The sequence below is a fragment of the Elephas maximus genome, chromosome 22, assembly GCF_024166365.1.
Source record: "Elephas maximus indicus isolate mEleMax1 chromosome 22, mEleMax1 primary haplotype, whole genome shotgun sequence".
Taxonomy (NCBI): domain Eukaryota; kingdom Metazoa; phylum Chordata; class Mammalia; order Proboscidea; family Elephantidae; genus Elephas; species Elephas maximus.
The window spans coordinates 27,605,579-27,627,447 of record NC_064840.1 but is presented as its reverse complement, the minus strand read 5'-3'; the positions used below and the strand labels follow the sequence as shown (position 1 = coordinate 27,627,447).

Genomic DNA, 21,869 nt, shown 5'->3' with positions numbered 1-21,869 from the left:
CATTTCAACTATGAATTGGAATTGACTTGATGCAAGTGGGTTTGGTTTTTTTGTTGTTTTATAAAACATGGGGAGCCCTGGTAGCGCAGTGGTTAAGAGCTTGGTTGCTAACCAAAAGGTCAGCAGTTTGAATCCACCAGCCACCCCTTGGAAGCCCTTTGGGGCAGTTCTACTCTGTCCTGTAACGTCTCTGTGAGTCAGAATTGACTCAATGGCAATGGGTTTGATTTGTTTTTTATAGTACATGTAGGGTCGCTATGAGTCAGAATAAATTTGATGGCAATGGGTTTGGTTTTTTTCTTTTTAATAGCATATGTAGGAGCCCTGGTGGCATAGTGGTTGAGCACTTGGCTGCTAACCGAAAGGTTGGCGTTTTGAACCCACCAACCACTCCACAGGGGAAAGATGTGGCAGTCTGCTCCCATAAAGATTTATGGCTTGGAAACCCTATGGGCAGTTCACTCTGTCATACAGAGTCGCTACGAGCCAGAATCAACTTGATGACAATGGTGTATAGCACATGTGGCTTGTGGCTCCTGTATTGTCAGTAGAGAATAAGAACCTCTCCATCATTGCAGAAATTTCTGTTGGACAGCACTGGTCTAACACTGCTGTCTCAACTGAGTGACTTCTCCATAACCTCCAACCCTCGGTAGCCTCTCACCTGTAACTTCTTGATAACCTCTGAGTTTACAGGTTAGGCTTGGAATGCAAGTGGCGTGCGATGAAGTTGCTCAGGGTGCTGAGACATGTTTCAGGCCATGAGCTCACATTCCCTGGTTCATCTCCCCAAAGACACGAGCAGCCACTTGTTTTCTTCAGAGAAAGGGAAAACCTGATTCTGGCCATTACACTGACTCTTGTGTAGAGATGCTGTGCGGTTTTGCGGCATGCCATGAGAGAATCTAGGGCCCGTGTATTAGCATCTGTTCCTTATTTGTATGTGGAGTGCACATGTGCTGTGAGTGGTGCATATTACACGGTGTAAAATGTGTAGTGGATCAGTGTATGAGCATGAAGCGATATACCTGTATTTGGGGGCACAGATATCGGGGAGGGCAGCTGCAGCCAGAAAAGCTCCTGTACCAAGGAATAAACCGCCATGTTGGTGCCTCGACTGCCCTTAAGAGTGTTCTTTGTTGGGCCTGCCAGTGTCCTACTGGGATTTGGTGTGTATAGTCTTTGCGTTTGTCAGAATAAAACCCTAAATGCAGAGTTACAGGTAGGGGGCTGCCATTGGTTCAGATGTGTTGAGATAACTCATTTTTATGCACAATGGCTTATACGTTCAATACCCTTTTATAAGGGCAGGGCAAAGGGGGTCATTGTAGACCTTAATGTTTGAGCTGACTCTGGATGTAACACTGCTGATGTCCAAGGCCACTGCTCTTATTCTACCTTCAAAATATATTCAGAATCTGACCACTTCTCATTATCTCCACTACTGCTTTCACCCTGTCCAGGCTACCATCATTTTTTTCTTTGGATTATTGCATATGCCTCCTAGTTTGTCTCCTTTCTTCTACCTGCCACTCCACCCTTCACCCCAGTCTTTTCTCAAACATAGCAGCCAGTGCAGTCCTTTTAAAACATAAGTCAGACCATGTTACTCCTCTGCTGAAAATTTACCAATGATGTCCCAGCTCACTGTAAGTGGAAACAAAAGACTTTGTGAAGGTCTGTAAAATCCTTCATGGTTTGACATTCTGTACCTTCTCTCTCCCTCTGTCCTATCACTTTTGCTCCTTGTTCACTCTGTTCCAGCCACACTGGCCTTTTTGCTGTTCTTCATAGAACATGCCAGGCATGATCCTGCCTCAGATGTTTTGCACTTGCTATTATTCCATATGCCTGTGCTCTCTCTCTTACTTCCTTTAAGTCTTTGCTTAAATATCACCTTCTGCTCAGTGTGTAAGTTTCATTTTGAACATCCCTCTCCTGATACCAAACCCCAAATAATAAAAAGAAAATTAAAGATGTAATTATGCTCAAAAATAAGATAAACATATCTATGGAACAAGAACTAGAGTAGAAACACAAAGCAAATTGATGCTGAAGCCATACACCAGCTGAGCTTCGAGTCTGGAAGCAGGCTAGGACCTCTAATCTAGTAGGGCAGTGGAATGAAGAGTAGCCCATGTGGGTGGGGGACTGGAGCCAGACTCACTGCTTAAAACCAAGGTCTGGGTGGGCTGTTCCATCTATGAAAGGAGGCTAAAAAAAAAAACCCTACAGTTACTGTTCAGTATAAAGCCTAGGGTGGTGGGAAGAAACAGGTACAACCTTGCAGTCAGCATGGGGGCCAAGGATACCTAGAGGTGTGATGACTCAAGTTTGCCATTGTCACTGTTGCCTGGGGGTCCTGATAGTCAACACAAGACCTGTTCCAGACTAGGGATCCTGGGAGATGTAACCACAAGCTTGCAGGGGAGGAGCAATCGCAGAGAAGGACTCGCTTCAATTAACTGACTCCATGAGTTTGCAAACCAAAATTCCAAAACACCTGAGGAAGACTAAGAACAGGTAGCTCACAAAATCACAAAGATTAATTTGTTTGAGATTAAATGAAGGTAGGGCAGTCTGACAATGACTTTAAAATGCATGTTGAGGATTATCAGAGAAGGAAGAATTACAGACCTAAGAAAGAATAAGAAATTATGAAAGAGAACAGGCAGGAAACATTGATAGACATGAAAAGGAATGGTGTAGAAATGCTGGAAATGAAAAATAGGCATTGGAATTTAGGTCTTAATAAGTGAAACTCCAAACTGGACAAAGGTGCAGGTAGGATTAGTGAACTGGAAGACACACTAGGGAATTTACCCAGAACACGGCACAGGAAGAATAAAAATTTTTGACGGTTTAGCAACGTGGAGGACAGACCTAAGCCTCTAACTAAGGTCTGATGGGTATTCCAGAGGAAGAGAGCAGGGGCAGTGGCGGACAAGCCAGGAGTAAATAAGACCTGTGTTTTCAGGTCAAATACACAAAGAGTGCTTTGCTTAGCAGGATGAATTAAAATAAATCCATAAATTCACCCTAGACATAGTGAAAATAGCCCAGCATAAAGGAAAAGCAAAAATCTTAACTGCCACCAAAGAGAGAAGACAGATGACCTAAGAAGGAGTAACAGTTTTAAGGTAGCCTTTTTTTCCCTGTCCATCCACAGCACTGTTTTCCCTCCAGCCTTAATCTTAAGTACTAAAGTAGTCGTTACTGCTTACACTCCACTTGAAGGTCTTCGTCTTCCAAACCCAAATCAAACCCATTGCTGTCAATCCCGACTCATAGTGACCCTACAGGACAGAGTAGAATTGCCCCATCGGGTTTCTAAGGCTACAAATCTTTAGGACACAGAGCAGCTTGTGGGTTGATTCAAAGTGCCAACTTTTTGATTAGTAGCTGAGCACTTGACTGCTGTACCACCAGGGTGGTAAATCAGCTAAGGAGATAGTCTCAGTGATCTGGAGTTAGTTTTCTGAGCACGCCCATTGCCATCAAGTAGATTCTGACTTGTTTACTGAGTAAAACGGAGCTCCATAGGGTTTTCTCGGCTATAATTTTAATGGCAGCAGATCACCAGGACTTTCATCTGCAGTACTACTGGGGGGCACAGTTTGAACATCAGCCTTTTGCACGTAAGCTTAGGTCTAAGGTAACGATCTCTTCCTGGGGCTCCTGCTGTAGCTGATATTCTCTTACACCAGGGTTGTGAGTAGCACCCTCCTCTGGCTGTGGATCAGTGGCTTCCTGCTGAAGGAGACACAAAGATTGGTTGGTTATTCTCCATCACCAGTAAACGAACCAAATACCTGATGTATTCTTTACCTTTTTTTGGCCACCTCTCAGTTTCAATCAAATGACCTATTTCCTTCAAGTTAGTGTACTGTTTCCTAGTGTGTATTAATTTTTTTCTTCAGGTTGGGAAAACTGATACATTGGTAGTTTACCAGTCTTGTTTTCTTCTTTCCAAGTTACCCGTTGGTCCCCCATTGAATTTCGAACATTTAATTTTTTGCGTCTTCCCCCTTTTGTTGGGCAAGCAAGCACCTGAGACTTTTGCAGAGGTGAGAACCAGGCTTTTGCCAATCAGGGCTTTGGGGAAAATATCTGAAGGTATCTGACTGAATTGCAGACAGGAAACAAATTAGGAAGATTGCTGGTTTATGGAATGGGTGGAATATGTGTTTGAGGTGGGTGAATTTATTATATAATAAAGTCATCAGTTTATACTTTTTAAGAAATCAGGGTTGAGTCGTAAAACAATACTGTATCGAATACTTGGGCCATCATGAACTAGCCTAAGAAATAGTATTTCCTATCCCTTCCTGCAAAATGTGATTACCATCCAGAATTTGGTATCCTCATTTCCACTTCTGTCTTAATTGGTCCTGCTTTGGTACAGTCAAGGTGAGAATTGGGCACATCCCCATGTCATTTCCACTTCTGTCTTAATTGGTCTTGCTTTGGTACAATCAAGGTGAGAATTGGGCACATCCCTATGTCAGGCCAATGCCAAGACCTGACTGATTTGGCTGGTAAAGTTACAACAAGCCACTTTTAGATTCTGATAGTTTATTACTCATATAGACAACGAAAGGGAGAGTAGCCAAAGATGCCAGCTGCCCATAGCCCTTGTCCCATGCACACACAAATATGATACTGAGACAGAAGGGACCCAGTGACTGCAGTGTGTGGCTTGTGGAATACCCTGTTGTTGCAGGCTAGATTGTAGCCAAGCGGTTGTATATTCTGAGGAGGGGTGGAACAGTCAGCCTCATTCCTCATCAGAACCTGGGAGGCAATAGGAAATTGTCTAATGACAACCTCCCAGGGCAGGTAGGGAGGCGAGTGTGCCTCACAGTCACCTCATCCTTTTCTGTTCCAGGAGGATCACAAAGCCTTCTGCCAAGTCTTGAGTGGGCTGAGTTTCAAACCTTTGCGTGTGTGGCCTGTGTGGATACAAGTGAGAGCGCTATGGTGGAGCTGCTCCCTTGTGATCTGTGTGGATACGAGTGAGAGTGCCATGTTGGGGCTGTTCCCTTCAGCCCTCTGGCTCCCACACACTTAGTCTCTGCACTATTTACAGTAGGTCCCCTTATCTGACTCTGGTACATACAAGGCTTTCTAGGAATAAATGTCAGTTTCACCAAACTGGATAAAGACCCTCAAGAATAGAGACTGGTATTAAATATGGTTTTTTGCATCTTTTGCACATTTGAATACACACACATTCACTCTCACTGACTTACTCATCCAACAACATGGCTTTGCCTTTGCTTAGAAACAATAAATGTAGGTTTCTTTGTATGTGAACTAAGAGGCACCTGGTTTCTTTAGTTGGTTTTCAGGAAATTAGACACTGCAAAAGCGTGTGTATCAGTGTGACACATAAGAACTGAGTAGTTAAAAAAAAAAAGAACTGAGTAGTTGAAGACCCCAGCAGCCTGCACCCCCACCTCCAACAGCGTGGTAGTCAGTCTCCATTTTAATGCCTTAGAATAAATACTGGGGTGGGGAGGGAGTTAACACAAAGCAAAGGATCTAAATTAAAAACAAAAGTCTGGAAGGCCTTTCTTTTCCTTGTGAATTTTTTCTTTTTTAAAATCAGCCCTCTCTAGCATTGAATACTGGGCACTCTGCTAAACATTCAAGGTGCCCTGTTGCTAATGAGCGTGGGTTTAGAGAATGACTTCAACAAGGCAGACCAGGACAGACCCAGCCTGGATTATGACCTTCCCCAGTTTACTGTACTTGGAGCAAGAACTTTTAGAGCATAGGTAGCTTCATGAGGTGAGGAAAGGGCAAGAAACTGTCCTAGCTTGTGCTAATAATGCCTGATCCATAGCGGCTGTCTCCAAGGAGCCCGAAGCACTGCTCAGACGTTATCTCATTAATCCTCCCAAAACCCCCATGAGGTAGGCAGGTGGCAGGCAGGTGGCAGGCGTTCCCCTTGCTCTCAGGATCAGAGAGAATGGGGCCTTATGCGACTTGCCCAAGGTCATACAGGTTGGCAAAGCCCAGCATATAATTTATTGCTTTTAATGCTCTGGCCTATGGTTTGCTCCTCTCCCTCCCTGGCTGTTAGCAGACAGCACAGGGAATATTTTAATCAAGTGATTCTCATCAAGTGTCCCTTCCTGGGGCACTCTTGGCTCAGTCCCTGGTTTGAAAACTCAGCAGGGCAATTACAGAGAAGCAGGGACTTGGGTGAGTTTGCAGCCCATGGGTGTAGCCAGTGAGTCCTCAAGGAACCCAAGGCCCCCTCTCCCTCCCTGGGGGCACTTGACCATTCCAGATTTATCATTGGTGTCCTGTCTTTCCAGCACTCTTTGTGTTGGGTCTCACTTGATTACATGGTTCTGGGGGCATAGAATGGGGTAGTGGCAGTTCCACCCTGCTCCACTTTCACATCCTCCTGTGAGATTGCCCTTTTCATTCTGTTCATGGCAGTGTTGGCTTCCTGGCCAGAACCCTCTTCCCTATTAAGTAGTACGCCCTAGTTAGCTGCTTCCACTGGCCTTGAAATCCTTATTTATTAAGTATATCGAACTCTGGTAACCTCAGGTGCAGCAAGCACCTTCCCTATTTTATGTACCAGGAAACTGAACCACAGGGAGAGAAAGTAATTGCCTGGTGTGGTAAGAGCCCAGCTTTGTTCTTTTCATCATACCATGCCAATAATGATATAGTCTTGCTCCACTGTGTTTTTTTTTTTTTTCCTTACTATTTATTTGCATAGTTGTTTAATAACACCTTTATTGAGCTATAATTTGCATAGCATACAATTCACCTACATAAAGTATACAATTCAGTGGTCTTCAGTACATTCACAAAGTTGTACAACTATCACGACCATCAATTTTAGAACATTTTCGTCATCCCCAAAAGAAACTCCATCCCCATGAGCAATCAATCACTGTTTTCCTTCATTACCACCCTCTTCCAGCCATTAATCTACTTACTGTCTTTATAGGTTTGCCTGTGCTGGGTGTTTTACGGAAACCCTGGTGGCATAGTGGTTAAGTCCTACAGCTACTAACCAAGAGGTCGGCAGTTTGAATCCGCCAAGCCCTCCTTGGAAACTGTATGGTGCAGTTCTACTCTGTCCTGTAGGGTCGCTATGAGTTGGAATCGACTCGACGGCAGTGGGTTTGTTTGGTTTTTGGGCTTTTTACATAAATGGGAACATACCACATAGCCTTTTGTGAGCTGACTTCTTTGACTGAGCACAATATTTTCAAGGTTCAAGTAGCATGTATCAGTACTTCTTCCTTTTTTATCCATTCATCAGCTGATGGGTATTTGGGTTGTTTCCACTCTGGCTATTGTGAATAATGTTGCTAGAACATTCCTGTACAAGCCTTTGTGTGGACATATGTTTTCATTTTTCTTGAGTATGTACCTACCTCTGTATACTCTTTGAGGAACTGCCAGACTTTTGCAAAGCAGCTGCACCATTTTACATTCCCATCAGGAGTGTATAAGGACTCTGGTTTCCCTACATCCTAGGCAACGCTTGTTAATATCAGCTTTTTGATTATAGCCATTGTAGTGAGTGTTAAGTGGTATCTCATTGTGGTTTTGATTTGCATTTCTCTGATGACTAATGATGCTGAGCATCTTTTCATGTGCCATTTGTATATCTTCTTTGGAGAAATGGCTATTCCAGTCCCTTGCCCATTTTTTAATTAGATTGTCTTTTTATTATTGACTTGTAAAAATTTTTTGTGTATTCTAGATACAAGACCCTTATCAGATATATGATTTGCAATTATTTTCTCCCATTCCGTGTTGCCTTTTCATTTTCTTGATGGTGCCCTTTGCCAACACAAAAGTTTTTAATGTTCATGAAGTTCAGTTTATCTATTTTTTCTTCAGTTGCTTGTGTTTTTGGTGTCATGTCTGCTGCTCCACTTTTTTTTGTTGTTTGTTTGTTGGTTTTTGGTGAAAGTTTACACAGGAAATTAGGTTCTCATTTAACAATTTCTATACGTATTGTTCAGTTACATTATTTAAAATGTATCAGTATTATCATTATTTCCATTTGGGTTGTTCAGTTTCCATTAATCTAGCTTCCCTGTCCACCCTTGCATTCTCATCTTTGGTCCAGAGTAAATGTTAACCACTTGGTTTCATCTAGACCATTATTCCGAGGGGCGCAGTGCTCATGGGTGACATTTATTTTATGGGCCAGTCTGTCATTTGGCTGAAAGGTGAGTTCTAAGTTTGAGTTCCAAATTTGAAGAGTACCTCAAGGCAATAGTCTTGGGGGTTTGTTTTTACCAGTCCAGTAAGTCTGGCCTTTTTTTTTAGGAATTTGAGTTTTGTTCTGCATTTTTCTCCCATTGGGACCATTTATTGAGTCCCTGGTCAGAACAGTTGGTAGGTAGCCATACTGCCTCACTATTTCTACAGTCCAGGCACATAAGCCTGCTTTGCCTCTATTCTCCAGGAAAATATGCAGATGGGCAGGATCAGTACAGTCCTTCTGATGAGAAAACGAGGCCCGGAGGTCACATGACTCTTCCAAGGCCTCACAGGAGTTAAGTAGCAGTGCTGGGACCCACCCCTGGGCCATTGTGACTGAAAGCCCATGCCCCTTATAGCAGCACAATCACAGCTCCCTGGTGGCGTCTGTGTCGAATGACAGACTCAGCTCTTACGCTGGACATTGAGGTGCCTGCTTCTAACACTGGTTAAGAATCCCCTTCTCAGAACAGTTGCTTAGTAAATGTTACATCATTCCTCCCATTTCAACTTGTACGCTCTTCCAGTTACAGAGAGTTTCTGAATAAAAGGGAACTTAGACTCTTGATTGGGAGGTAATGAACCTGTGTTTCAAGGGCCTGCCTTCCTTTGCATTCAGAAAACACAAGATTACTGCAAACTGGGCTTATTACATCCCATTGGTTCCTTGTAAGAAATTTCCCAAATCTCAGGAGTGATTGTCTTTATTTTGTACAGAATCCCCGACTTATATTTTATTGGTATAGTTGTGGATGTACATTTTTAGGCATGTGGTGAAGGGTTTTTAGTTTTGTTCAGTAGCATTTTTTGCCTGTGTGTGTGTTTTGTGTGTTGAAAGGGAATTATGGCATAACTTCGTAACATGTTTCTAAGGTCAGATGGTCCTCTTGAGCAAGCTCGAATTTTTTAGATAACCAAAGCTAAACTGCTGTCAAGGAGCCCTGGTGGCGCAGTAATTAAGCACTCAGCAGCTAACTGAATGGTGGTTCAAGCCCACCAACAACTCTGCAGGAGAAAAGACCTGGCGATCTGCTCCCGTAAAGATTACAGCCTAGGTAACCCTCCAGGCCAGTTCTGTACTCTGTCCTGTTGAGTCACTATGAGTCAGAATCAACTCAGGGGCACCCAACAACGACAACAACAAACTGCCAAATTCATTGATTACAATAGTACTTACAGTTGATTCTTTCCTGTGTGCTGGCTCATCTTTCTCTTGTGTTTCTTGCCCCTGTGGTAGTTGACGCCCGCTTACAGGGCAGTACCTGTGCCTGGCTTTCCAGCTTAGACAGAGAGCTTTCTCGTTGGGACCTCAGGGCGTGCACACAGCCCTGTTAGAGCAGCCCATCCTGAGACTGGGTGGTTTATTGTGGCAAAGGAGCGCATCTGTTGGATGATGGGTCTTGTGTAGTACTGCTACTCGGTACATTTAAATTGTGTAATGCATAGAGCCTATTTATAGGAAAAGCTCTGGTAAGCTGAAAATTTCAGTCATCTATCTTACCAGTATGTGTGCAGGCTTTTTTTTTTTTAACTACTGGTCAAATGACATTACAGCCAGAGAGTGCCCAGGCCTTCGTTACGTTTCCTGCCCAGCATCCCGCACAAGGCTTGGCATAGGCTAATCGCTCGGCAAACATTGGTTTGGATGACTACTAGAAATCAAAAAAAGATAAATTGCGTGTATTCATTAACTCTACCATTTCATTCCATTGTGCTACTGCTTATCCTGGAGAAGTCTTAAGAAGATGTTTGTACTTTCTGCCTTCTTTGTTCCTGTCTAGCTTGTTCGTTGTCTGAAAGCATTGCCTTAATTCATGTTGCCTCTTTGTTTCTCAGAATAACTTATCCAGCAAACTGACCTTTTTTCCTACATTGCTATCCACCTGTCCCAATCGAATTCATTAATGACCCCATCATGCATCCTTAGGTTACGCCAGGTTTGTGTCATATTAAGATCTTAGAAGAGCTTGGATGTGTTTTTGGAATTTCTTTTCCATTTGTTTTTCCAGTTTCACCTGAGCATCATGCAATCTTAATGATTTGTTATTCTATAGTACTCCAATTATAGTATTTATAGTATTCCAATTCCAATTTTACCTTTTCCTCTCCAACATAGTTCTCCTTAATTTAATATCTCGGTGTGCATAAGCCTCTAATCCTTACATTTTTAAAATAAGAACATCAAGGACCCATTATTAAGTTGCCTTGTGATTTGAAGTCTTAACCATATCTGTGAATGTCTGTGTAGGGAACAGTACCTGTCATCTGGTAGCCATGTGGGCCACTTTTAGTCACTTGGAGAATGGATTTAGAACTAACTTTTGCTTAATGTTTCTCAGACCCTTTTCAGTAGATAATTTGATACTTAAAAAAATAATAATTTACCTAATGAAATATCCCGTTAACCCATTTGATACCAGAGGTGGAAGTTCTAAGTGGAGATTTGTAAAGTCAGAAATGAGATTTGACAAAATGAAATTCCAGGGGCTGGGAGATATTGAAGTGGGAAGGTGGGTTTTAAAATACTTACTGCTTTCCCTTGCGTTCTGACCAGCAATTTCTCGTTTGCCTTTTTAGTATACATGCTGCTGAAGAGAGAACTTTATTTGCCTTTTTGGTGCAGCGGAACTAAATTGGATAGAAACTGTCCTTAGTTTTTCTGGGAAAAGTGACACCCACTAGGAAAGACTCAGAGTTAACGTTCTGAAAACCAGAGCTCTCAACAGATGAGAAGGAGCCCTACCGGATAGGATGGGAGAAAAATGCAGAACAAAACCCCAAATTCCTAAAAAAAAAAAAAAATCAGACCTACTGAATCCCCGAGGCTGTTGCCCTAAGATAACCTTTGAACTTGGAATTGAAGCCACCTTTCAGCCAGACAATAGATTGGGCTATAAAATAACACATCCATGAGTAATATGCACCCTTAAACAATTAACTATATACAATTAACTACATGAGACCAAATGGTCAGCAGTTACCCAGAAGCAAAGATGTGAAGCTAAGGAGGGGAAGGGAAGCTAGATCAATGGAAACAGAACAAACAGAATGGAAATAATGAGAATGCTGACACATTATAAATATTGTAGTCAATGGCATGGAACAATTTGTATAAAAATCGTTAAAAGAGAACCTAATCTGCTGTGTCAACTTTAAACTAATACACAATAAAATATTATTTAAAAATATAAAAGAGGAAGGAGTCCTCGTGGTGCAACAGTTAAGCACTTGGCTACTAACCAAAAAGTTGGTGGTTCAAACCCACCTACTGGCTCCATGGGAGGGAGACCTGGCGATCTGCTTCCATAAAGATTACAGCCAAGAAAACCCTATGGGATAGTTCTACGCTGTTACATGGAGGCGTTATGAGTCAGAATTGGTTGAACGGCAGATAACAGGCAAGAAGGGCTGGCTTAATCCCCTGAGGATTCCCACTTGGAGGTCTCATACAAACAGAAGCAACAGCCAGCTCCTTTTCTGTGTCTGGGGCTGTTTCCGTCCCCATTACAATTGTCCGTTGCTGTGTCAACAGGGGGAGAAACTGTACTCAGGTACTTCTACATTCTAGATCCAGAAAAGCATTCAGGCTGTTTGTTCCGAAGGCAGTCGATTTGTCTGTTTCTTTGTACAAAGAAGAGAAAAAATAATCCTTGTGATTCAAGAAACAAATGGGTGGAGCAGTCCTTTCCCAGTCCTTCCCATAAATTATAAGCCTTGATTCTAGCAACTGCACCTCTTAAGAAAAGGTCTGGGGCTGTTTCATGCGAAACCCTGTACCATAGCGACACCCTACCCTTGGCCGACAGCGGTAAGAGGACAAAAGGAAGGAAGTTTCCCTTTTAAATCCCCAGGAATTTTTTGATGAGATAGTATTACAGAGTGAAATGTCTCGTCCTCCTCCGAGTAGTTAAGTGTTTGGCTCCTCTGTAACAGTAACCCACTTAGAAGCAAGCGGCCCTTTTGAAGTTATTTTAAACCTTCAACAGAGTGTAGAGATATTGTAACCTTGGATAAAAGCGCCACCCAACCCTGGTTTCAGTTTTGCCCTTTCAGACATGTGGAAAGTGTACCAGTATATCTCAAGGATTTTGTACTAAAAGCTTCTTAAAGAGCTGATCTTGGTTTCAAAGCTTGGCTTGATGTACCGCACTCAAGGGAACACAGTTCTTTTTCTCCAGATATTTAACCTTGTCTGACTTAGTCTTTTGGCTTAGAAGTTCCCGGAGATTCTTTGTCCATGAGTAAAATAGTGAAACCATGATAGTCAACCACGATGGGCTCTGAGAAATTTGAAGAAGGTGCATCTTTATATTTCAGCATAAAATCAGCTGTTCAATACCTGGCACCGATGATGGACAGCTGTATGCATTGCTTGGGGCTGGCAGTTTTGCCGCAGCAGCTCCTTATTCAGAAATGCAAATGACACGTTCAGTGCCTCTTCTAGAGTTTATAGGATCTCCCTGTTTCTGGGAGGAAATTGGGGCTTCTCAGAATAATCGCCGTGTTTATTGCGTCTGCCATCTCTGTTAACATCCACATCCCCGTCATTCTCCGGTGCCACCTGGGAGTTATTTTTGGTTGTGGGGGTGGTGAAGTCTGCTGGTTCTTTCTGCGTGTGTATCTCTGAGTCATTCCCCTCTGTGCTCTGTTCCCAGCCATCCCCAGCCCAGGTCCTGGACCGCTCCCAGAGCAGCTGTCCCTGACAGGGTCTTCCTGCAAGTGCCCACTCCCCTGTGCAGGGAGCCCTGGGGTCCCTCTGTGGCCTGACAGACTGCATCCCTGCCTTTTCCAGTGAGGCGGTCCACCTGGAAGAAGGGACTTCAGTCCAGCAGTGCAGAAGCTACCAGCATAAAAGCAACGGCAATGTGATTATATCTGTACTTTGGGACCCTAAAAGCCAGGCTTACTATGTTTAAGAGTATACTGTATTTTTACGCAAGTAACACCCACCTTCTGTGTTTGTTTGCCAGTCGTGCCCCCCCCCGCCATGAGGCACCCTCACAAGTGTTGCTGTGCCGTTCATCTTCCACGTGTTACGTAAAAAAAAAAAAAAGAGCATAGTGTGCTTATGAAAATACCTCTGGGAGGAGGGCGCAGAAACAAACATGGAGGGCGCATGTTATTTGCGTGAAAGTATGAATTAATTGTATTTTTGATCTGTAGTAATGCGATGGCATTATTCAACAAATGTTGAGTGCCACTGTATGCCAGGCACTGTTCTTAGGTGTTAGGGAAACACCGGTGAGCAGAACTGACATGTTGCCTGTCTTCATGGAGCCAGATCTAGTAGGGGTTATTGACCTAAAAAACCCAAAATAGAACAAAAGAAGAAAACAGAGAAAATCATGACCGGTTGTCATAAGTGGCATGAGCGTGGAGGGGTGGGGCAGAGGGGATGGGAAGAGTCTCTTTTGCTAAGATACTCACTGGAGAGATCTCTGAAGAGGGGACATTTGAGCTGAGCTCTTTGAGAAAAGTGGTTGGGGAAAGCAATCCAGGCAGTAAGAGCGGCATGCTGGACAGAGCTTAGGGGACTGAAGAAGCCGAAGAAAGACCAGGAAGCTGGAGCCTCGTGAGCAAAGTGGAGGGAGGCCTGAGAGCCGGTCCCAGGAAGGGGCTAAGGGCCACATGGGGGAGGCCTGTCCCGCCTTCCTATGCATTTCCTTCTCAGTGCAGTGGCAGCCGCCCACCCCCCGACCCCAACCCAGGCTTTAAGGGGTGGTACCCTGATGAGATTTAGTGTCAACAGATTGCCCTGGCTGCCATGTGGAGATTGGTTACCCTGATGAGATTTAGTGTCAACAGATTGCCCTGGCTGCCATGTGGAGATTGGATTGCAAGAGGCAAGGGTAGCAATGGGGAGAGCAGTTAGAGAGGCGATTATCTGGACTAAGGTGGTAGCAGTGGAGACGGAGAGAAGTAAACAGACTTGAGGAAGATGTTAGAGGTGGCTTGACAGCGCTCAGCCCACAGTAAGTGATTTAGTGTAAATCTACTCGCCAGCCTAACGCCAGGCACTGAGCCTGCAGAGAGAACTCGAACATGGTTCCCACTCCTGGGAGCATTGACTACCCTAGGAGAAGTCGGGGTATAAGCAGGTTCTGGCAGCATTATCATGTGGGCGCTAAAGGATCGACTTCCGTACAGGATGCTGTGGAGCCTGGAGAAGCAAGAAAAGGGTTTGATGGAAAAACTAGGGAGAAGGTTAGCCATTCTCTCCAACTGCAAAAGTTCAACTAGTTTTCTAAATCAACATGTCGTTTCATTTCTTAAAAATTAGAAAGTACACACTATGAAATATTTCAAACCCATAAAATTAGGGAGACTTGTATAACAACCTCCACATTTATTCAAAGATTCAAATTTTGCCATACTTGCTTTATTCCTTTTTTACTTTTGGGAGCCCTGGTGGTGAGGTGGTTAAGAGCTTGGCTATAAACCGAAAGGTTGGTTGGCAGTTCGAATCCACCAGCCGCTCCTTGGAAACCCTGTGGGGCAGTTCTAGTCTGTCCTGTAGGGTCACTGTGAGTCCGGAATTGACTTGATGGTAATGGATTTAGTTTGTTTTTTTTACTTTTGTGTTCTGCTGAAGTGCTTTAAAGCAAATCTCAGACATGTAACTTTACACATTTCAATATGTATCTCTAGAAGAATAAGGACATTAAATTAAAATTTAAATTTTTAATCTAAGTAATGCATGGATATGTTTACAAAAAGGCAAAGAGTACATTATAGCTTATTTAAAAAAAAAAAAAAAGCATTCCACTGTTCCATCCTTCCCTGGGGCAACAATTTTCAATTTTTTTTTAGTGGTTTCTTCTGCTGGTCACCTCTGTATTTCTAAATAATATACTTAGGCTGCTACTTCATATTTTTGGTCCACTTCAAAATTATTTTTTGGCTTCCTACTATGGAAGATAAAGATTGTGTTCTTTTACACCCTTCTCCTACTTTTTCCCTACCCCATCTCTCTCTCCTTCTCTGCCTCTCCCTCTCTCTCTGTCTCTCTCATGCACACACAACACTCACTCTCCCTGTCCCTAGAGTCTTTCAGTATAGCTGTATCACAATTGATGGCTGTTAGTATTCTCAGCCAGGTCATTCCGTGTACTGGGATTATGGTATACTTTCTGATGTAAATTTTTCTCTTCTCTGGAGCTAATAGTCTCTCCCCCACCATTACTTTAGTTTGATACATAACTATCACATTTTATGCCCTTGTTGAGAATGATAGCACTCTTCTCCATACCATTAAACCCACTGGGTAATGTTTTGGGTTTTGTTGTGTGTTTGTTTTCTTAGCTCTCCTGGAGCCCTCATCCTTCTGGTTCAGTCTGGACCAGTTGCTCTCCAGGCTTGTTTGGAGCAGCCACGTTGGGATTTCCCATCGCCATAGTCCTGGGAATTCCCTTTACTTCTCAGTTGGATTCTCTATGCCCTGGATCCCAAGTCTGCTTCTTCCTTGGTTTATTCCTGGGTTTTGTTGGAGCTGCTGAGGATTAAGAGATTTTATTTGGGGTGGAGACCCTCTTACCTCCTTTCCGCTGTTGCTGCCATTTTAAAGTGCTGTCATAAACTCACCTAAGTGAAGGGCAGCAACGTGAAAGCATTAGTTGCCTCTGGATGCCTGAGCTGTTGGTGGTTCCACAGCAGGACCAGGAAGGAACTGCCTTTGCTCCTGTGCCATTGCCAGTAAATTTTGTGTGTGTGTATATGTTGAGGATGTCTTTTGTGACTTGATAATCAATAACTATAAGAGCTTTTTTGGGTCTTTTTAAGTTCATGCAGCAGTTTGGTTAAATTCTGACCTATTGTCCCTGGTCCCTCATTTAGCTGGGCAAGACCCAAATGGCTTCCCAAAAACACACAGCACAGGCACGGCAGCAGGCCTGCCTTCAGGCCCAAGCTAACAGTCCATTATTGAGCCACCCCTTGGGCACAGGCTTTGGGTGGGATAGAAGGGAGCCACTGTGTAAGACTGTCCTTCTAGAAGCAGATGCCCATCTTAGAGGGGACCTGAAGGAACTGTGGTAAGCACCATGCAAAGCATTTGGGATCACAGTTGTTAGTTGCCGTCAAGTTGATTCCAGCTCACAGAATCACAGAGTGAGAGCTGCTAGCTGTATAGGTGCATTCAGGAAAACTTGCATAGAGCGGGTAACATTTAAGCTGGTCTCAAAGGTTGGAGTATTGTAGGCAAAGGCCCATAAACCCAATGCCGTCGAGTCGATTCCTACTCATAGACACCCCATAGGACAGAGTAGAACTGCTCCACGGGGTTTCCAAGGAGCAGCTGGTGGATTCAAACTGCCAACCTTTTGGTTAGCAGCCGAACGCTTAACCACTGTGCCACCAGGGCTCCCTAGATGAAGGTAGACAGTGCAAATGAATAGGACCAGTGTGGGGAAAGTAAAGGAGAAGGCCTTCCTGCTGATTGGGTGCCTACTATGTTCTTGTGTGCGTGTACTTTATCTCACGTAATCCTTACAGAAAGCCCTGGAGGCAGATGCTATTGTCCATGTTTTACAGATGAGAAAATCCAAGTTTATAGAAATTGAGTTATCTGCCCAGGTGATGTGCCTGACAAGTGAGCCTTAGGTGCAAGGCTGGGTGACTCCAAGCTCTTGTTCTTTCCATTCCAACACACTCCCTGGAACAAAGTCAGGAGCCATTGAGTAAGAGGAAACATCTTCATCATAATTTCGAGCTTCATGACGAAGCACTAACAGGGCATGCCTTCTTCAAGAAGCAGGCAAGCATGTTGAGCATCCCAAAGTTACTGTTCTGATAGCACAAGACCGAAGTTGTGACACCTGACTTATCTCCTGTTCTATCCTTGCAGTTTTATTATAGCTTTTTAATTATTTGCATCAGGTTCTTCAGTGGATTTGCCTAGGAGTTTGAGTTTGGCTTGTCTCACTTCAAGCCGTCCTTCCCTTTCTTCAGTGTTCTCTGTCCAGTGGAGTCTTCGTCAAGTTTCATTCTAGGTTTCTAAATCTATTTGCTTTTTTCTTTGTTTTCCTTAGTAGTTCTTTTTGTCCTCCTAGCATTTTTTCTTTTCTGTGTTTGTTTTGCTTTTTTTGTGGTAAAACTATATATAAGAAGACATACGCTATCTCAACGATTCCTACATGTGTAACCCAGTGACAGTGATTATATTCTTCTACTTGTACAGCCATTCTCACTATCCTTTTCCAAATTACTCCCCCACTATTACCATAACCTATTACCCTCTAAGCAAAACCTCCTAGAGTTCTTACACGTAATTCAGCCACTTTTAACTTTCTTAAAGAGATGAATGAAGGAAAAATCATCTTAAATGTCAAACATCTGATCAAGTAGACATTACACATACAAACATTTAAAGAAAATAAACTCAGAAATGCCTATAATCTTTAAATGTTTATGTGCCACATTAAGTTCAAAGTTAACATGCTTGAACATCCTACACTGGAGATATCCTAAGATTAATTCTGAATGATTAAGCACTTAGAAGCCATACAGGTCTTATATGCAGTCATTGCCTGGTGTCAACGTGTATGAATTAACAAGCCTGGTTTTTATGCTCTCTGGAGCAGCGGTGTGAACGGGAGAATACGTTCATCTTGTATTTAGGAGGGCCTCGTTCTCCATAGACAATCATTATCCAGAAAAGGACCTTGAACTCTTTTTTAAATTGGAGGCTGATATTTCTTAGAAAATAGTGAAAAGAACAATTTGATTGAGGCTTTATTTTGAAAAATAAAGCTGAAATCAAGAGTTTGTTTTCTGATTTAACACTTTAAATTCAATTGCAGCTTTGTCCTGATTTCTAAGAATAAACAAAAAGTGAATCCTGTGTGGGCAGTGTTGGGATATTTTCAGCAAAATTGTATGAGAGAGTGTGGATGTGACATCCTTTATGTGTGATTCCAGCAGCATTGGAGGACTCTTTGTCACTTTCACAAGGTCGCTTCTTCATTCTTTGGTCAATTCTCTTTGGAAGCTTCCATGTGATTTTTTTCTTCTTTAGTCCTTAAATAGATTGTTTGCCATTGGCTTTGAGTGGAATCCTGTCGTTGACTAATATGACTTTCATGGGCTTAAATAAATTCTGCATCCATTGCTGACTTGCAGTTCTGCTTGGCAACTGATTTACATCATCTAGTCACTGTATTGGAAACCCTGGTGGCGTTGTGGTTAAGTGCTATGGCTGCTAACCAAGAGGTTGGCAGTTCAAATCCTCCAGGCGCTCCTTTGAAACTCTATCGGGCAGCTCTACTCTGTGCTATAGCGTTGCCATGAGTCGGAATCGACTCGATGACAGTGGGTTTGGTTTGATTTTGGTTGGTCACTGTATCCTCTGATATTCTCAAAGTTAGCAAGAGGTCAAGGTAAGAATTAAACAGGATAAAATACATACACGTGGGAACACAGTAGGTGCTTATTCAGTGGGAACACCCCCTCCCGCTCTACTTCCCCAGACTCCTTGTGTTCATTTGCACTGTGTGCTGCTGCCTAGAGTCCACTGTCCTTTAAGACAGCCCAGTTCACTACTGAGTATTTAGGGTTAGGACTACTTCTGCTTCCCTGTACAACGTCCTCCTGAGCTCATAGCTTGGAGCCCTTAGAAGGAGTACCCCCAGGGTGTAAATGGTTAGAGGCCTGGGATGACAGGCATTTCAGGAAGCTGATGCTGTTGGCAGGATTTTGAGGTGCTGGAGTCCTAAACCCCAGCAGAAGCAAAGGGGTGGAAGAGGCTGGGTTACATTTCAGAGACAATCAGAGTTGAGATTGACGGGAGCAGTAGTTTGGGCACCTGGAGATGTAAGATGTAATAAGCAGCTCAGGAGAGAAGCAGGTTGGGTAGAGTTGGGAAGGTGGTGGAGATAATGAGGGAAGTTTTTGACACTCTGAGATGTGATTTTTGGTGGCCTCTTTACCCTCTGCGGCAAAACAAACAACCCATGCCAACCAATTGCACCCCTTGGCAGTTTAGAAAAATTCCTTTGGTTTTGAAAGCTTTGATCCCTGTTTAGATGTCAACACTCTGGACACGGCTGACATTTTCAGCTGCTAACAGTCACCCCAGTGTGAGGGGAAGACTTGCTGCTAGGGGAGCTGGGAGGAAAGTGGGAGGGGTGCCTGCTGAGTGGGCAGAGGAAGCCCTGCAGCTGCAAGTGCCGCCCAGGGTGCCAGCCTGGCAGACCAGAGGGCCCGGGCCCGCGGGTGTGTTTGAGGCTCACATAGTTCAGATTTCTGCGTGCCTTGGGAAGCGCGCTTGACATGCTTCTCCTTGGCCATGAGTTCTGCTTCTCTCTAGTGGAAGCCTGCGGCGTGCAGGCCCACTTTCTCCTCACTGTTGGCCCTTGTTTCTGACCAGCTCTTCCTCCTCTCCCTCTCTGCATCCCGCCTGCCCTCCCAGCCTTACCTTGCCGCCACCTGCCCTCAACTGTCCCACCATCTCCTCCCACATTTTTCCATTACCCTCTCCATCATAGGTGTTTCGCGTTTGAGGACATTTAGTTTTGCCTTATGTCATAGTTACTTCAGGTGTATTCTCTCATGCGTGTTTATGTGCTCCCCTGACTTAGTGTTTCTCAGAGTGTGTTCCAGGAAACAGTGTGATCATATTAAATGCAAAATGAGCTTATAATTAAGGGTAGAAAATGCTGGTTATAGCAAAGAATCATGAAAAAACGAAACCATTAAAAAAAAAAACCTTTAGGTCTGTGCAGAGCTTTAACTTACAAACGTAAATCCTGAATCCCTATGAAGTATTTCTCAACGTTATTTACTTGTCCAAGGAGCCAGTGTTTCATCTCGCAGGGTTAGTATTCTGCAGGACACAGTTTCCAGAAGAGCTGCTGTAATGTAGATCCCATATGAGCCGAGGGCAGCACTAAGCCTGTTGTAAGTAGTTTCTGAGTAAGTGCTTAGGAAAGTTTTTTTTTTTTTTCTTTTTAACATCTTTTTTGTGGTAAAATTCACGTAACATAGAACTTATCATTTGAATCATTGTGAAGTGTGTAATTCAGTGGCACTTAGTACATTCACAGTGTTGTGCAACCATCATCTCAGTCTAGTTCCAGAACATTTTCATCACCGCAAAAGGAGACCCCGTGCCCATTAAGCAGTCACTCACCAGTCTCCCTGGCCCCCAGCTCTTGGCAATCACTAATCTGCTTCCTTTGTCTTGATTTGACTAGTCTGGATATTTCCTGCAAGTGGGGTCATACAATATGTGGCCTTTTGTGCCTGGCTTCTTTCTTCAGTTAAGTTTTGATATAGATACAAGGTATTAGACCTGGACAATACCTGTGCTCCCCCAGCACAGCTCCTCATCATCAGCCAAATCCAATACGTGTTTAAGTACCAAAAAGCAACTATCCATCCGGAAACCAAGTTGCATGACTAGGTTAGAAATATCGTGGAATACTGTAGAAGTGAGTTGGTAGTGTAGTTGCCACTAAAATTACTTGACCTGGGATTTTGGAAGCTGACTTGAACCGCACTGGTTTGAAACAGCCCACCAACTCTTTCTTGGAGGTCGAGATGACTGAGGTAGGCTTATCATCCTCACTCATTCTCTCTTGGTGCGGTAGGCTTATCATCCTCACTCATTCTCTCTTCAGCCAGAGGTGTCAGCATTTCAGGCTGCTCGTCGTTGAAGAACCGTAGACCATCCCAGAGCAGGCTCGGTCCTCAAAGAATTTTGTCTGTTCCCCAATAACCAAGGATAGTCTCTAAACAGCCTTTTAAATAGGTTGGTGATTCTGCAGAATTGCTAGCAGGCTCTTTGTAAAACCCTGAACGTCTTTCTAGGTTCTTTAACATGAGTCGAAGTAGGTTTGTCATTAAGGTTTAGAAACTAAACGGTCTTAGGCACTAATCCGGTTAGTTTCATCTATAATTGGCACTTAATGTTAGATTTATGGTATTTCACAGCTATTTAGATTGGTGTTTATATGGGAGCTGTGCTATTTTTCATTCCCAACATTCGTCGGGGTGGTGTCCACCTTGGGTGACCACTGCTTACAAAGCGGTGAGACAATATCCATAAAATATAATGGCTCTATTGTTTTCTCCTACTGCTCAGCTCATTGTGCTGAAATAGCGTTCTCAATGGGCTGAAAAACTGCCCCCCTCTTTAATTTTAAGTTTTGAGGCTAGTTTTGGCTGTTAAATTTGAGAAATGTAAAAAATGACTCAAGCAAATCTGTAACCTGTGTATTGAAGTTATCTTTCCATTTTATTTCCTAGATGCACCCACTGGGCCTGTGTAATAACAATGATGAAGAAGACTGGTATGACTATGGCTGGGTAGGAGTGGTGAAGCTGGAACAGCCAGAATTGGACCCAAAACCATGCCTCACTGTCCTGGGCAAGGTAAGCATTCACCATCCCCAGTTGCTCTGATTCTGGTTGGTGTTCTCCACTCTTTCTTTTCCCCCGTTCCTCAAATACTTGGTTTTGGAGAAGAGCTGTTTGGCACAGTACTGTTTCTCTAGCTGAAGCCCGGGGTTGAGGACTAAGGGCACGCCTGTGGTCGCCCAGCATACTGCTTACCATACTGTTTACATACTCAGGCTCTGTAGGACATTGCTGGCCTCAGAGTCAGCTCCACCGCTGGTCCATTC

The 21,869-nt window shown here is 43.5% G+C and overlaps 1 protein-coding gene across 3 annotated transcripts in view; it reads left to right on the top strand.

Moving 5' to 3' along the window:
* ZNRF3 (zinc and ring finger 3) overlaps positions 1-21,869 on the top strand; it is a 175,306-nt gene that overhangs the window by 82,601 nt on the left and 70,836 nt on the right. For all 3 annotated transcript variants that reach the window (XM_049866949.1, XM_049866948.1, XM_049866947.1), the window contains exon 2: positions 21,493-21,618. In XM_049866949.1, the coding sequence (XP_049722906.1) occupies positions 21,493-21,618 (126 nt within the window). The remainder of the gene's footprint in view (positions 1-21,492; positions 21,619-21,869) is intronic.